The sequence below is a fragment of the Zootoca vivipara genome, chromosome 10 (assembly GCF_963506605.1).
Source record: "Zootoca vivipara chromosome 10, rZooViv1.1, whole genome shotgun sequence".
Lineage (NCBI taxonomy): Eukaryota > Metazoa > Chordata > Lepidosauria > Squamata > Lacertidae > Zootoca > Zootoca vivipara.
In genome coordinates this window covers 62,300,088-62,318,101 of record NC_083285.1, presented here as the reverse complement: position 1 = coordinate 62,318,101, position 18,014 = coordinate 62,300,088, and the positions used below count along the sequence as shown (strand labels likewise).

Here is an 18,014-nt window from a genome sequence, read left to right as displayed (position 1 = left end):
AGGAACAAGATGGCGGACTGGAAGAGACATTGGCCTGATGCAGTGGGTTCTGCTAATGTAACTGTCTAACTCATAGTAACCATTTCCAAACTTGCATCTATACATATAAATTATCAATGCAAATTTGATGCAAATCTGTGTCCCCTTCTTAATACTGTATCTTACCTTTTAGTATCTCAGTAGCATCTACAAGGCCTTTAAAATCACAAGGTGTGGTTTCCCATCAGGCTTGAATGTGGACCTCTTATTTTGGGGCAGGGGCTTTCAAACTTTCTACCCCTGAGGCTCACTTGAGATGGCTGAAAATTACTAGTGGCAGGTAGAGGCATCGTTTGGCATAATTACAGGCAATTGCTGACATCATATTCTACTGATACCTAATCCTCCCTTGGGAACTGTTAAATTCTTTGCCCCAGAGTTGTCCTCATGGCAAGGAGCTCCAGAGATCAGCCTTCCCTGAGTTACTACATTTTTGTCCCTGGAGGTATTGTGACTCAACCTCCCCATGTTCAGCAGGATTGCTGATCTATGGGCTCTAATAGGAGAAAACCTTTTCTCGGCTATTTCCCCCTTCCCACCTCCACATGCCTCTCAAAGTACCTTTATTCATCTTCTGTAATTTTGTCTGCTGTTCTCCTTTCACATTCAACTTATTCCCCACTCCCAGAGAAAACTTCCACTTCGTTTCCTTCCTTCCTTCCTTCCTTCCTTCCTTCCTTCCTTCCTTCCTTCCTTCCTTCCTTCCTTCCTTCCTCTCTTTTTGCATTCCCTTCTTCTTTCTGTAATAGCTTTCTTGTCATACTCACATCCATTCTATTTTCCATTTAATTATAATGATGATAATTGGTGCTTTTTTCTTCAAAAAAAATGTTTAGGGGTACTCTCATTTTCCTACTCATATTGAAATACTGCCCCTCAATGAGGCCAAATGTAGAGATTCACAAAATGTTTAGGGGTGTGCGTACCCCTCCGCCCCCCCCAGAAAAAAGTCACTGATGATAATAAATACTAATCTTTTGATTGCTCTCTAATTTCCCATTGCCCTCTTTTCTGCCTGCCCACAAACCTTTCTGTCTTCCAACAACCTTTACTCAGCATGCAGGAGTTTTCTGGTGTGGGCATTGGCCCAGTCCCAAAATTATGGCATGGTTAGGGGGCCAGGCTGGCCTATGAGGTTGTGGGTCCAGGCCCACCATTTGAGAAACACTGTCGAAGAATTCAAACACCATGCAAAAGTCTCTGCTAATTGCAACCCAATTTATTTCATAAAGCTGTTTCCCCAGGATGCCATTTCCCTGAGCGTGCTCCTAAATTAAACGTCCCGAATATTACTCCCCGTGGCTCCTGTGTAAAAGAAAGAAAGAAAAAGCCTGTTCTTTTTATACCTGAATTCCTTTTTTAGCAAATGAAAGCGGAGGTCTTGGGGGAAGGCAGCGGGGGCCCCTGCCAGGTTCCCTGCTTTACATCTCACATTCCGGCTTGCAGCCTGCAAGACGAGCTTGCGGTTTTCTGCAAGGCTGCATCGATCGCTCCCCTTGCAGCTGTCCCAAATGGCTTGTGCTTGGCAAACGTATTCATGTGTCAACAGCTGTGTGGCATGAGATATCTCCCCCCCCCCATAAATGCCGACCCCGTTCCGTCATAAGGGTGGCATCTAAAATGGCGCAGGAGGTGCGGAAAGGTGCGTGATATCTGGACCCAAGCCCTGTTTTGACTTGAAAACTTGCTCAGATTCAGTAACTATGACAAGCTGCCAACACCCCTCACTTGAGATTCCAGGCTTGTGTGAAGCCAGCACCTGCTCTGCTTGCAAATCTGGATGCGAAGGGGAATTTCATTCACAGAAAGGAATGCAGGGAGGGAGGGAGAGAGCGCACAGGCAGAACTTCACTCACTTACCCTTCCAGGGCCATCCATTCCTTGATCTGTCAGCCCCTTAGAATTCAAAGGCAGCCTTTAAAGGAATTTTCAATTCATAACATGATGACTGTGTTGCTGTCCTGAATGCGAATGCATCTTGAATTGAATTTGTCGACTGGGATTCTGGTTGGGGTTGGGGGGGGGTGCTTGCTAAAAGAATAGGGAGAGCTCAATCATCAGATAATCATTAGAACCTTTCTTCTTCTTTTTTCTTCTATTTTGGAGGAGTTTATTAGGCTAGAAGCAAAAAAGCAGCTTCTGTACACTTTTCTTTTGAAAGTTGTCAGTAGCCTTTGAAGATTCACAGCGATAAGATCTTGTTACTCCTATCCCATGTTGTCAAGGTTTCAATGCCAGAAGCAGGTTTTGTGTGTGTGTGTGTGTGTGTGTGTGTGTGTGTGTGTGTGTGTGTTATTCACAACTTAGGAGAGCCCCAAAGTCATTCAGGGGGGCTGAAAATGACAGGTGTTGAAAGATTGGACTGCAAATTTTGCAGCTGCTGATGCTTATAACTTGACAGAGCTCTTTCCACTAAAAAGCTTCCCCTGCCATTCCCCCCTTTTTTTCCTTAGACCTTGTTCATATCATTCATCACTTGGTTATTGTCATGCACTGCCAGGGATCAAACTGGTAACGCAGGGCCTGCGCCCAGCTGCTGTGCTGTGTTCTGAGACCTCATGGTCACAGCATGGAGCAATTCCCTAGACCAGGGACGGGCACCTTCATTTTTCTGTCAAGGGCCACATTCCATCAAGGGTAATATTTGGCTGGACCATAAAGAAGGCTGATCGCCAAAGAATTGATGCTTTCGAATTAGGGTGCTGGAGGAGACTCTTGAGAGTGCCACTGACTGCAAGAAGATCAAACCTATCCATTCTGAAGGGAATCAGCCCTGAGTGCTCACTGGAAGGACAGATCGTGAAGCTGAGGCTCCAATACTTTGGCCACCTCATGAGAAGAGAAGACTCCCTGGAAAAGACCCTGATGTTGGGAAAGATTGGGGGCACAAGGAGAAGGGGACGACAGAGGACGAGATGGTTGGACAGTGTTCTCGAAGCTACGAACATGAGTTTGACCAAACTGCGGGAGGCAGTGGAAGACAGGAGTGCCTGGCGTGCTCTGGTCCATGGGGTCATGAAGAGTCAGACACGACTAAACGACTAAACAACAACAACAAAAAGCAGTGGGTGGGGCTGATGAACCACCTCCTTATTTCTCCTTATTTCTCCCTCTTTGCTACCCCTTCTCTCTCTGTTACCTCCTCTTCACCTCTTGCATAGCAGGGATCTGAACTGATCTCTTGTAAAGGGCTTCCACCTTCACTCTCATTCCATCATTCCATCTGCTTTCTCCCTCCCCCGCCCCAAACGATCATTTTTTTCTCTGTGACCAGTGTCCCCCTACCACGGCATGCATGAAATGAGGCTGCCCTCTCCTGTTCAAGGCACAGGATAATTCCCATGTTCTGGGGACAGCCAGGCTGGCCATAAAGTCTCTTCTCCTGGTTGGGCTAGAGAAGAATCCTTCTGCTCAAGTTGGGACTTTGCTTGGAAACATGAATCTTTCGTGGCTCCGACTTGTCCTCCAGTTCTGATCTCCCTGCTCTTGACATGCGCATCAGCTCAGTTTCTGGTTCCTTGCTCTTATTGGGAAACATGGCGGTTGTTGTTGTCATCCTACCTTCCTTCCATGGTTTTCCCTCTCTCCGTTTTATCCTCACCACAACCCTGTGAGGAAGGTTAAGCTGAGAGACTTATGACCTGCCTAAGGTTGCCCATTGAGCTGCATGGCTGAGTGGGGATTTGAACCCTGGTCTCCCAGGCTCTAGCCCAACACCCTAACCATTGCGCCACACTCAAAACTGATTTACCTGTGCATTTTCAGCACTGTGTCAAGCCATGGCCAACTTGAGTGAACAGGTTGTCAGCAGTTCAGACATCACTTAAAAAGAAGAAGAAGCCCAGATAAGCTTCTTTTAATAGTTTAATTAACTAAGGGCGCCCATTATCCAAGAGCTCTCTCCCAAGTGTGTATGTGTGTGGGTGTTTGTGAAGTACAGCTTTTTATCAGAGATCTAGAGGAATTCAATCTTCGTGTATCCAGTACAGGCTGACCTCACCTGCACCTCCTAGAATAAATGGGCAGCCTAGATCTTACCAATACACCTTGTTTTCTGCTGCCTGAATATTCTGACACAGCCCCAAGCTCATAATGCATCAAAAAATAGTTTTAAACGGTGTGTTTTCGGATAAAATACATTTTTTAAAAAACGTATTCAAATATATGGTTAAATCCTGCCTTCCATGTGATTTTTTTTTTTTTATAGAAATGCAGACTATTATGGAATCAGGACAGAACAGACTTGCAAGTAAACACATCTGAAAGTGACATTTGCCTATCCCTATAAATAGATGAGCTATATTTAGCCATTCATATTTATAGTATTGCTCATTTATGAATTTTCCACTCTCCGAGATGCTGTTTTTTATAACCTTCCATCATAGTCGGTTGATTTGGTTAGGAAACTGAACTGGGGCATCTGTTGGGTATGTGGTATCGCTTGAGTTTAGTTTAGTTTATTATTTTTCAAACAATCTTTATTAAACATATTTCACAAAATTATACAACAATATACTATGTTACAATTTGTATCCCATCCCCTTGAGCAAAAAAATTAAAAATACAAGAATTTTTTTAAAGACCTAAAATAGACTTCTGATTGTTCTAAAAAAGAAAAAACCCTAAATTACACTTGTTATATTTTACACGGTGTCATATTATTATATTATTTTCTTATGTCTTTTGGGAAAAGGAAAAGAAATAAAAAGAAAAAAAGAGAGATTAAATAGAAACATTAAATTTACATATATTATCTATACATTGCAAGACTCATTCAATATCTGCCAGGAGGTTTTTGCTGTCACAGTAATTTTTCAGATATTCCTTGACTATAATCCATTATTGGCTTCCTTTTTGCGTCGAATACCCTCTTACCCTCCCTGTCATTTTTGCCATTTGCAGTTTAACTTGCCATTCTGATTTTGTAGGTGTGATTTCATTTTTCCGATACATTGCAATTAAAATTCTGGCTGTGGGTGTCACATACATAACAAAATTGAGAAGCAAGGAAGAGGAACACAAGCTTGCCTCTGCAAACTTCAGCCTGTTGCATTCACACTTTGCACTTTTGGGGTGGAAAGGTACTCACAGGGCTCTCAGAAGTTGAGGATGTGGCCCTTACACTGAAAAGGGGGTTCCTGAAGCCCAGTATCATTGCTATAAGCACACCATAAACAAAGGTTTGCAGGCACAAGTTGTGTGTGTGTGTGTCTGTATGTACAGTGGTGCCTCGCAAGACAAATGTGCGTCAATTCGTTTTGTGAAAAATTCGTCCAGCGAATCCCATAGGAATGCATTGCATTTTATTTTTTATTTTTTGCCCATAGGAACGCATTAATTGAATTTCAATGCATTCCTATGGGAAACCGTGATTCGCTAGACAAATTTTTCACAAAACGGATTCGTCTAGCGAGGCAACCTCCGCTCGAAAAATCCCTTAGTTAAGCGAAAAATTCATCTTACAGGGCATTCGTCTAGCGAGGCACCACTGTATATATACAGGGCTTTTTTCAGCCAGAACTTGCAGAAACTGAATTCGGCACCTCTCAGGTGGGCACCATTGTCATTATAAGAGAATAAAAGAGGTGTCTGTGGTGAGTTCCAGCACCTCTTTTTCTAGAAAAATAGCACTGAATACACACACATGTATGTAGGAAGCTGACACTCCCCAGGATCTGGTTAAATAGTTATCTGACCATTCAGAAACATTATTTAGAGTCTGGTGCCAAGAGTCTTCTCACATGTACCCATCAGTATAAATTTGCCATTCGTGTGAAATGGCAAAGATTGATATCGAAGAGAGAAGGAGAGTTGAGAAGGAGAAGGCTCTTAAGAGGCAGAGAGAGAGAGAGAGAGATAGCAAACCTCCATTCAGAAGATACAATCTTTGACTGATTTAATGATCCTTTACTGATGCTGATAATGATTCTTAAAGGGGCTGAAATAATTGCCAAATGGTCTGTCTTGTCAACTGTGAAAATTTAAGGGTGAGTCTGTTTGCATCCGTTACTTAGAGGCCTTCCACCTGACAGCTCCTCGACAACGTTCCCTGTTCAGCACAACTGCAATGCCACCGCTCAGCTCATTTCCAGGCCGCTATGATGCTTTTCCGTGTATTACAGTGGCAGAAACATGGCTGTTGCTGTTTGCATTATGAAGACACTGTTGGTAGCTACTTTCTTTATTGCAAACCTTTCCTGGGTAAATTGCAGGAGAAAAACGGTCCGTTGGTTTCAGCATGGGAGGGGCAATGGCTGAGTTGGGGCCCACAGGAAAGGTAGAATCATAAAATTGTAGAGTTGGAAGGGGACCTGAGGGTCATCTAGTACAACCCTCTGTGATGCAGGAATCTCAACTAGAGCGTACATGGCAGGTGGCCATTCAACCTGTACTTAAAAACTTCCAAAGAAGGAGAGTCCGCCACATCTCATGGGAGTCTGTTCGAGTGTTGAACAGCTCTTGCTCTTGGAAAGGTAGCTGTGAGATAAAGATGGGACGAGGTAAAGGACCCCTGGGCAGTTCAGTCCGGTCAAAGGCGATTGGGGTTGCGGCGCTCATCTTGCTTTCAGGCCGAGGGAGCTGGCGTTTGTCCACAGACAGCTTTCTGGGTCATGTGGCCAGCAGGACTAAACCGCTTCTGGTGCAACGGAACACTTGTCTGTGATGCAAACCAGAGCGCATAGAAACGCCATTTACATTCCCTCTGCAGTGGTACCTATTTATCTACTTGCGCTGGCATGCTTTCAAACTGCTAGGTAGGCAGGAGCTGGGATGGAGCAACGGGAGCTCACCCTGTCGTGTGGATTCAAACTGCCAATCGCCAACCCAAGAGGCTCACTGTTTTAGACCACAACACCATCCGCGTCCCTATAAGATGGGACTACACGTTACGAGGAAAACTGAGGGTTATCTGTGATGTGTTTCAAGCAGGCATGGGGACATTTAATCCTTCCCCTGGGCATCAGTTCTTCCCCGCAGATCCCACTGTCTGTTAGGAACAACATAGGAAGTTGCCTTAAACAAAGAAAAACTGTTGTTCTCAATACGGTCTACACTGACTGGCAGCAGCTCTCACGGGCTTCAGGCAGGGGTATCCCCATCACAGATGAGGCTTCAGATGAGCTCCCAAACTTGTCCCAATTCTCAGCTTCTTGACACCTTCTTGAACGCTGACAGGAAGGTGTGAGGATATTTGTAGGGGATAAATGTAGTGAACTTGTTTTCTGTGGCTCAGCTTGCCAGAGGAATCCCTCGATGGCTTTTAGGGCAGGAAGAAACTTAGCTTTGGCTGTTGAAATTTTTTTAAACCAATCTGCACTCGCGGCATGTGACAACAGCCGACAAAACAAGCATACCCCACTGTTTACATTGTGACGCTGACTGAACTTTTGGTTAACGTAATTTCCGAGCGGTAAGAGCTTGCTGGAGCTGTAGGTGTGCTTGTGTGAAGTGAGAGGGGGTGATTTTTAATATTTCTCTCCCTGACTTTTTAAACAATAAAGCATTCCTGTGATTCATGCCACTCATGTTGGCTCATTAGAAGTCACCTTCCCAAGCCCTCGTATATTCATGTTTCTCATTCATCTCTACACCCCCAGCCCCAAATCGCCCCCCTCTGTCTTTCTATTGTAGCTGAGCAATCCATTCCAGGTAATATCTGAAAGCTTTCCAATTTCTCTCTGTAGGTTGTTGTTTCGTAACGTTTTATACAAGAAAAGCTGCGCTTGAGGCACAGAATGCACTGCACAACATTAAAACCTTACCTGGGGTGAGTACATTTACTTCCTTTCACTTTTGGAGCTGGAAGCCAGTTGGCGGGAGGGATGGTGGAAGTGAAATAAATATTTTTTGCTTGGAGAAGGTGCTACTTAAAGGCTCTGGGCAACCCCCAAATGCCTCCGACTATCACAGGAGGGTAATAAGCTGATGGCTAAATGTCTGCAAACTGTGCCCATTGGGCAGCCCACTCACGATCTTGCTAATAGGGTTAAAAACCGTTCATAATGTTGCAGATGCGAACCAGCAGGGGATTTACTTATTTTTCTCTAAACAACCCATCTGACTAGGTTGCCCCAGCCAATCTGGGCAGCTTCCAGTATATATTAAAACACAACAAAACATCAAACAATAAAAATCTTCCCGATACAGGGCTGCCTTCTGATGCCTTCTAAAAGTCAGGTAGTTGTTTATTTCCTTGACATCTGGTGGGAGGGCGTTCCACAGGCCAGGCGCCACCACCAAGAAGGCCTTCTGCCTGGTTCCCTGTAAATTCACTTATCGCAGTGAGGGAACTTCCAGAAGGCCCTCGGAGCTGGACCTCAAGTGTCTGGGCCGAGGGGTGGAAACACATTTTACAAAGATGTGATGCAAGAAATAAAAATCAGTTAAAACTATGCATTCACACTTCAGTTAAAATGCCTACTTGTTTACTAATAAAGTGCTGGAAATGTTGGTGGGAAGACTGTGGCACTCCAGAAGTTCTTGGACTGCAACTCCCATCAGCCCTGACCATCGCTCATGCTGGTTTTTCGGAGGCCAAGGATATCTGGAGAGCCACACGTCTGTCCGTCCCTGGCACTGACAGTGGATTATCTGGATTTATTATGCACACAATTCCATGTGCTTTAAATGTGCATTGAACGTGCTTTTTACTTAGGGCAGGACATGATACCTCGCAGCAAACAAGCAAACAGTGGGTAGACTCTGAATCCAGGGGGCTGGACTAGATGACCCTCAGGCTCTCTTTCAACCCCACAATTCCATGCTTTGACAAAATAAATACTGCAGGCAGTAAGCACCAGCGAACCATGGCTTAGCGGTAGAGCACAAGTTTTGCATTCCGAATGTCCTCGAAGTTCAATGCCTGGTGATGGGAAACACCTTGTGCCAGAGACCCTGGAGAGCTGCTGCCAGTCAGAGTATGCAGAACCAGGCTGTGTGGCCTAGCATAAGGCAGCTCTCTATGTGTGGTCTGCGGGGTTGTAGAGACTTAGGGTGCTATCAGACAGAGACTTAATTTGCAAATGTATCACTGAGATATCACACGTGAGTTGCTGGCATTTTTTTGTTTTTACTTATTGGATTTCCCCCCAAAAAGTATAAATCCAGATTAAATTGGGAGCAAGGGATACAGGCTGGCATTTTGATTCCAATTACTTGCATGCATAAGCAAAAAATAACAACAACAACCAACAACACATCTGTCTGGAAGCATCCTCCGACAATGAAATCAATGATAGGATCATAAATAGCATTGTTAAACACATGTCCCTTTCCCTTTTATCTCTGGAATTCTGGAGCAGAGAGAAAGAGTTGGTTTCTTAGGATTGAGCACCAAAGGCACTGCCTGCTGTCAAATGTGGCTCACGCACCCCAAACTGTACTTCTTCAGTTTGCTCTACCAGAGTGTACAGAATGAATCCTATTGATTTCCCTCCCCCTGCCTGCCCTCCCCCGAGACCCGCAATTTAGACCAGTCCCTCTGTGCCCATTTCCATTGTAAAACAAGGCTGCTGTCGATACTGGCCAGTATCCCCATTCTGTGTACAAATTGAAGGGGTTCCTTTCTCTCTCCCAGCGCCACCAGAAAGCCAGATCAATCTTCTGTGGCTCACATTTTTCGACGGCTGCAGATGAGCCATGAGTGGTTTTGACATCTGGTCCCCACAGGCATTTGAAGGTTTTGAGTTTAGGTTTTGTTTGTCTGGCTGCATGTGTGACTCCTTAGTGCATACCCTCCAACATTTCTTCAATGAAAATAGGGATATCCTATTCAACAACAACAACAACAACTGTATTATTTACTAGTGTATTTCAGCCCGTTCAATAACGGGCGCTAGAACATCCTGGGGTTCGGAGAAGTGCTTGTGCAGCGCTTCTCCGAACCCTGGGACCTGTCCTTGTTGTCGGCGGCAGGGGAACAGGAACGGAGGAGAAGAAAGCGCTGCTTTCTCCTCCTCCGTTCCTCTCCCCAAGCCGCGGACAGGAAGGAGGCATCCTGGGGTTCGGAGAAGCGCTTGCGCAGCGCTTCTCCAAACCCTGGGACCTGTCCTTGCTGTCGGCCAGGAAGGAGGCATCCCGGGGTTCGGAGAAGTGCTTGCGCAGCGCTTCTCCGAACCCCGGGACCTGTCCTTGCTGGAAGCACACACGTGCGCGCTCCCCCCCGCCAACGCTCAGTCCAGCCAGGAGCGGCGGTTGGGAGCCGCAGGGAAACGGTAGGTGGGGGGGAGAGCGTGCGCGTGTGTGCATCCAGTCTCTGATGTCCAATCCCTGTGTCCCTGGGGCCCATGCGCAGTAACCCAGGGACACACGGGAAAACTGGACGCAGAGACACTTGGACTTTATTATATAGGATACCCCGCCCAGCCCATCTGACTAGGTCGCTCCAGCCACTCTGGGCGACTTCCAACATATTTACAAAAAGTAATAAACTAGGCATCCCCAAACTGCAGCCTTCCAGATGTTTTGGCCTACAACTACCATGATCCCTAGTTAACAGGACCAGTGGTCGGGGAAGATGGGAATTGCAGTCCAAAACATCTGGAGGGCCGAAGTTTGGGGATGCCTGTAATAAACATTAAACAAACTTCCCTATACAGGGCTGCCTTCAGAAATCTTCTAAAGGTTGTATAGTTACTGATCTCCTTGGCTCGGAGGTCACATAACTCCATACCCTCCGATGAAAATAGGGGCTTGCCGATCAGAAGGTCGGCGGTTTGAATCCCTGTGACGGGGTGAGCTCCCGTTGCTCAGTCCCAGCTCCTGCCAACCTAGCAGTTCGAAAGCACGAAGTGCAAGTAGATAAATAGGTACCGTTCCGGCGGGAAGGTAAACGGTGTTTCCGTGCGCTGCTCTGGTTCACCAGAAGCGGCTTAGTCATGCTGGCCACATGACCCGGAAGCTGTACGCCGGCTCCCTCGGCCAGTAAAGTGAGATGAGGGCCACAACCCCAGAGTCGTCCGCGACTGGACCTAATGGTCAGGGGTCCCTTTACCTTTACCATCCCCGGCAACATTTTTTAAAATGAAAATAGGGATGTTCTAAGGAAAAGTGGGACGTTCTGGGATGAAATCAGAAATCAGGACCGTTTCTGTAGATCTAGGACTTGTCCCTGGAAAATGGGGGCACTTGGAGGGTCTGTTAGCGGAATATGTTGAACTTGTGTGTTTGTGTGTTCGTGGAAAAAAAACCTCCTAGTTCAGGGCTGACTGAGAGTTAAAATCCAGTAAGGCCTTGCTGGTCCAATTAGTTTTGTAGCATTCTCCGTTTCAAAGGAAATGGGCATCTGCAGCTTTGATTTTGTGTGCGCCTCTAGCAGAAAAACCGCCCGCCCCTCTCCTCAACACAAACACAAACGCATTGGCACCTTGTTTGTTCCTTTTGAGTTTCAGTGCTTTTTTTGGTGGACATGAAGACAACATTGCTAGGCATGCATGATTAATGCCACCTCTTGGAAGAAAATATTGCTTGGGTGCCTAGCTGTTTGATTACAAGCCTTGGAATTAGTCAACATTTCCATAATTCTAAACCAATATACACCTGTTTCCCCACTGTGATGTGAAGGCACAACTTAATTTAACAGAAACCCTGCTGTGCTAAATCTCTCATTAAACACCGAGCCAGTTCTGTAATTTAAAGTTGCAGCACCACTATTTTAAGGAAATTGTCTTTTCGGGTTTGCATGTGCGCCTTGTGAAATTAATAAGAAGTTAATGGTGCGTTTTGATGTACTTCCCGTTCGAAACTTCTAGAAAGGGCCTACAAAGGCTGTGTATCGCATACGGCCAAGGCAACAGATTGGGTACAGATTGCCCTCCAGATTGGGATGCAAGCAGGATCTGTGTGTGGCTAAACAAAAACAGCCCACCTTGGATCAACCATATCAGCATGCAGTTGGCATGATTGGTCCTAGATCAGGGGTCAGGATGATAGTTGTTATTAACAGACAGCTGGGATGCTGTACAGGTGTGGCCCCTTGTTCTGAAGGGGCGAGTACTCTAACCCAAGCCTCGCTCTCCCATCCTGACACCTGATGGGCAATGGGCAATGAACAACTCAGTGGCCAGATGGGAACCTGTAAATCGGGTCTTCTAAAGAGTATGAAATTAGGAGGCAGGAGGCAAAGCTTTCTGCAGACTCGGACCATCTCTGCTGACTTCTGGTTAATTTAGAAGTATTTGTTTGCTTATTTCAATCCCCCCCCCACACACATCTCACTCCATTTTTTACTCTCTTTTATAGGCTAGGCAGACACGGGTGGCGCTGTGGGTTAAACCACAGAACCTAGGGCTTGCTGATCAGAAGGTTGGCGGTTCGAATCCCCGTGACGGGGTGAGCTCCCGTGGCTCGATCCCAGCTCCTGCCAACCTAGCAGTTCGAAAGCACGTCAAAGTGCAATTAGATAAATAGGTACTGCTCCGGTGGGAAGGTAAACGGTGTTTCCGTGTGCTGCTCCGGTTCGCCAGAAGCGGCTTTGTCATGCTGGCCACATGACTTGGAAGCTGTATCCTGGCTCCCTCGGCCAGTCAAGCGAGATGAGCACCGCAACCCCAGAATCGTCCGCGACTGGACCCAATGGTCAGGGGTCCCTTTACCTTTACCATACCCACCAACATTTTTTAAAATGAAAATAGGGGTGTTCTAAGTAAAAGTGGGACGTTCTGGGATCAAATCAGAAACCAGGATGGGCCTAATGGTCAGGGGTCCCTTTACCTTTATAGCCTAGGCAGCAATAAAATAAAGTCATATTATTATTATTATTATTATTATTATTATTATTATTATTAGTTTTATTTTTGTTAAAATCTGGTATTTTATTTTACTGGGCCAAATTACACCAATGGAACATGGAACTTTCAAGCACTGCGGAGTTTTGGGGCGAAAGTGAATATTATTGCTAATATCATTATAATTATACTTATTTTCATTTACGAATCACTTCCCATGATGCATCCCGAAGCGATTTATATTAATCTAAGAAGTTGTGAAACTGAGAAGGGATAGTTGGATTAGTGCTGGGTCTGAGCTTTTTAAAGGAAGTGCAGAAAATAAGATTATTATTATTATTCAGTACTTATTCATATTTTTTGTTTGTTTGTTCAGTCGTTTAGTCATGTCCGACTCTTCGTGACCCCATGGACCAGAGCATGCCCGAAAAACTTATTCATATAATAAGTAATAAATATATTATTTTATCTATTTATTTATTTGTAATAAGAACAAATTATTCTTACCCATCGAGTTTAAGAAATAGTCGTCATGGTGAATTTCGTTCTTTGCGTATATTTTTTCATTAAATAAATTGATGTACGCTGCTTGGAGATTTTGAGTATTAAGTGGCATTTCAATACCTGGAATAAATATAAATACAGTAAATCAACAAAAGAAAGCTCAGGCTCAACAGTCGCTTTTCTAGGCACTGATCCAGTCCCTTGTCCTTCGCCAGCCCTTTTGAGATTCAACATTCTCAGCCAGTTCTCTGGGCCCCAAAAACTCTGTAATGCTCGGAAGTTCAATGTCCCATTAACGTAAATTGGTCCAGTAAAATAAAATATATTATTGCCTTAGATGCAATATGCAAGATAATATCTTGGATAATACGGCACCTTTTTTATTTCCTATCAGATTGGCTTTCAAAAGCTCCGTTGGGATTCATTGGGGCAGTTAATGTTAAGTAAATGTAACATGATAGTGGCTGTTAGTGCCCTAGCTTTATGGGCTTATAGTGCCAATAACCAAGTTTAATCCTCAGTTAAATTCCGCATTGCTTTAGCACCGGGTCGTCCTCTGGCAGACTAACTCTGGTGATTCCTTGCTCTGATTTGGGGTCCTCTATACACTCTCAGCTGAGGATGCCTGATGGTTCTTCTAGAGCCATTTTCATTAGAGGATTCCTTGTGTGTGTCCGCTTAATTAAGGGTGTAATAACTGAGAAATATGGTGTTCAGAACGCTCTTAAAACTTTAACAGCAAAAAAGGAGCACGCAGAAACTTAATGTCTTGTAAAATATTAATAGTTGCTTTCTGCCAGATGTCATTATGAGCATGGTGGTTGTATTTTAATCTCCTTCTACCTGTAAACCCCCCTCTCTAACACACACAGAGAAGCGCCAATTTTATTAACAAAAGAAAATACTGGTGGTTTGTTTTCTTTTCTTTCTTCCTGTTAAATGGATCTTTTCTTTCTTTCTTTTTAATGGATTTTAGGATAGCAATTGATTTGAGGGAAGCATCTGTTCAGAATAGTCTGTGGATGCATGAACACAATCCATTTAATGCAAAATATATTCACTGAAGAGTTTTGGGAAGCTGTAGTTTATCCCTCCCAGAGCTACAGTTCCCAGCGCAAACTACAGTTCTCGGGATTCTTTGGGAGAAAGTTATGTGCTGTAAATGGATGGTGTGTAAATGGGAAACATGAGGCAAAGCAAAATTATTCAACGTCCTTTAGAAACCTGATATATATTATACACAAAGTAGTGGAGATAATAGACTCTATTTAATAAGTGCTCACTGGAAGGACAGATTGTGAAGCTGAGGCTCCAATACTTTGGCCACCTCATGAGAAGAGAAGACTCCCTGGAAAAGACCCTGATGTTGGGAAATATGGGGGGCACAAGGCGAAGGGGAAGACAGAGGACGAGATGGTTGGACAATGTTCTCGAAGCTACGAACATGAGTTTGACCAAACTGCGGGAGGCAGTGCAAGACAGGAGTGCCTGGCGTGCTATGGTCCATGGGGTCACGAAGAGTCGGACACGACTAAACGACTAAACAACAACAACAAACAAGATGAAGGAACAAGGATGGATACCCACAAATGGAAAACATGCACCCCAAAATGGCAAAGGTATTTAAACATTGCACAACCAACTCAAGCCTCATGAGAGTAGGGCCCAATGAAACTCCTGCTTTTTGGAATCTGTGGAACTGGAAAATAGGAGAGTTGTACAAGATTCGCAACACACACATAACACAGATCTTTGATCCATCATATCAAAATTACACACACACACACACACACACACACACACACACACACACACGACTGCAATTTGATGTGCCAGTTATTTTACTCTTTTTATCAAGGTGCCTGTGGGCGAATGCATAGAAATCCAGCTTTTCTATGTATCAGTGATAGCTGAGGAGCAAGTCAATTGCTGGATAGAGACTCCAACAATGGGGGGGGAGGAACAAGTTGATGGACATCTATCTCCTTTGGGGAAATTGCAAGACTTGATAAAGTCGAAATAATATCCCCTTGCTACTGCAGGAGAGCTACCGTTCATAGTAGAATTGATATTAATGGGTTTGTTCTCTCATACTTACATTTTGCCCTTCCTCCCAATGGGAGTATAAGCAGCTAAAGGTACAGCACAACCATGTTTTTTAAAAATAATAATATAATAATAATTTATTATTTATACCCCGCCCATCTGGCTGGGTTTCTGCAGCCACTCTGGGTAGCTTCCAACCGAATATTAAAAACAATACAGCATCAAACATTAAAAACGTCCCTAAACAGGGCTGCCTTCAGTTGTCTTTTAAAAATAAAATAGTTGCTTATTGTCTTGACATCTGCTGGGAGGGTGTTCCACAGGGCGGGTGCCACTACCGAGAAGGCCCTCTGTCTGGTTCCCTGTAACCTCACTTCTCGCAATGAGGGAACCGCCAGAAGGCCCTCAGTGCTGAATCTCAGTGTCCGGGCTGAACGATGGGGGTGGAGACGCTCCTTCAGGTATACAGGACCGAGGCCGTTTAGGGCTTTAAAGGTCAGCACCAACACTTTGAATTGTGCTCGGAAACGTACTGGGAGCCAGTGTAGATCTCTCAGGACCGGTGTTATGTGGTCCCGGCGGCCACTCCCGGTCACATTAAAATAATGTTGACAACATCATAACAATATATTCAAAGCACCGGTGTCACCAGACAAGCTGGTTACATTCGAAAGGCCTGAGTAAACAAAAAGGTTCCTTTAAGGTCCTTGGGGGGGACAACCACATGCTATTTGGGAAGGAGTTCCATAACTGGGGAGCCACCACCAAGAATGCCCTGTCACCTGGCCATTGGAAGCTAAGGTCAGAATAACAAGCAGGTCGCTCCCATCAGATCTTAATAGTTGGATAGGGCTGTACCAGTGAAAGCAATCTCAGGTCCTTGGGTCCCAAGCTGTTTAGGATGTCAGCGTGTCTACCACATTCACATGAAGTATATTAGTAGTGTAATAATAAGTGACCTGCTACGGGTCTCTTGCACTGGGTTCTTTTGGTGCTAAACAGGTTCCCAGCTCCAGGCTGGTTGCAACCATGTTCAGTGCTTTGCTTCAAATTCTATTTCTGGGCAGACTTTGCCTGTACCTTATTCCCTATACTCCTTCAGCTATCTTCTCTTTACAGCTTCTGTGTCTTCACCTTGCATCCTCCTTGCTCATGCTAGCATTGCGTTATGATTGTCTGCCCTATAAAAACACATCCTTGTATATCATTTTTACAGCCCTCCTGTAATGGGGCATTGGTGAATATGGCCCCCATAATACTGTGCTTGGTACAAGGAAGTTTTTTGTGTGTGTGAGTTTTTAAACCTCCTGGAGGGAGAATTCAGCTAAAATAGTTGTGCTCGGAGCGGCTGATTCATGAAGAGATATTAAAGGAATTCATCACCTTTGCGGGTTGTCCAGATGTTGACTGAGGGAACCGGCTGACAAATCTTTAAAGAAGGAAAAGAGAGCCCAATACTAAAGCCTTGATCTTTCTTTCCTTGCATCAAAGGGGAAATTAAGGCTGATTTACATGATCCCCGGGATACCATTGGTGGCTGACTTTTGATGATAGAGTGAGCTGCCGGTGATACGCAACTGATGGCTTGTTTCAGCAGACTCCCAGATCGCTGGTTAGGATGTGAGGGCAACACACTTATCCCATTTGCCCCAGGGTTAGGGACAAGTGCACAGCCTTGCCCCTGTGGTTGAGGGGGAGACCGCTGCATCACATGATCTCAGCACACCACATGACAGCTGATGTCATGCACACATGGCGTGCACCATGCTTGTGCCGTGCAGAGCAGGGCCAGTGAGGGCTGTGGCATGGGCATGAACCCCAAGGACCCATTAGGGAAGCCAGAAGGGGCACATTTGGCCCCTGGGCTTCACGTTCCCAATCTGTGCTCTGCAAAGATCCAGACACCCTAAAGCGAGTCACCTCATTTTATCATTCCAACCTATGCTGCTGTCAAGGTAAGTCTTTGGGACAGATGTCCACGAGCCAGTAGGGCATTTTGAAATTTGCAACTTTCAAATCCCCAAAATGAGAAGGTGCTAAAAAGTTGTAACTTGACTTGGGAATTCAAAAGATTAAAGATAATTTAGTTTTGCTTGGTAGGTAAAATGTGTGTCAATAATGTGTGTCAATAACAGAAATTTTACGCTTCTTCATCAAACGTAGCTTTACCAAGCTAAATGTTCTCCAGTCCCAAAAATAATAGCAGAGTCGAACAGCAGAGCTGACTTCCTCACTCCCCAAAACATAGTAGGTTAGCTGAGAGCTTGTGCCTGGCCCAAGGTCACCCAGGAGATGCCATTTCACAAATTCCCTTCTAAAACCATCCAGCCCAAAACGCACAGTGTGAAAGTGACGAAAAACACACCTATTTTACGGGGATGTTCGTTCTCCGAATACCATAAATGACATCTTTCAAAGGTTGCTCTGAAACTGGACCTGAAATTATGCTCACTGGCCTACTGAATGAAAGGATGAGTTCCCCGGGGACAGACAGCTGTCGCTTCTCCATATGCTCACTGCAAACCAAAATGATCTCGGCAAGGGGCAATCTGAAAGCCAAGGACGTAGCCAGCATTGAAAAGATGGGCTGTGACATTAAGGGGCTTAGCACTTCTGCATAACACGGGGGTGGGGAGCCTCAATCCCAATGGCCATTTATGGGCCTCTAGGGCTCTCTGTCTTGCCCTTTGACCTCTCCAT

General features: G+C 45.0%; 1 protein-coding gene across 11 annotated transcripts in view; it reads left to right on the top strand.

The window, feature by feature from the left end:
- CELF2 (CUGBP Elav-like family member 2) overlaps window positions 1-18,014 on the top strand; it is a 494,364-nt gene that overhangs the window by 356,872 nt on the left and 119,478 nt on the right. For all 11 annotated transcript variants that reach the window (XM_060279201.1, XM_060279206.1, XM_060279205.1 and 8 more), the window contains one exon: window positions 7,725-7,807. In XM_060279201.1, the coding sequence (XP_060135184.1) occupies window positions 7,725-7,807 (83 nt within the window). The remainder of the gene's footprint in view (window positions 1-7,724; window positions 7,808-18,014) is intronic.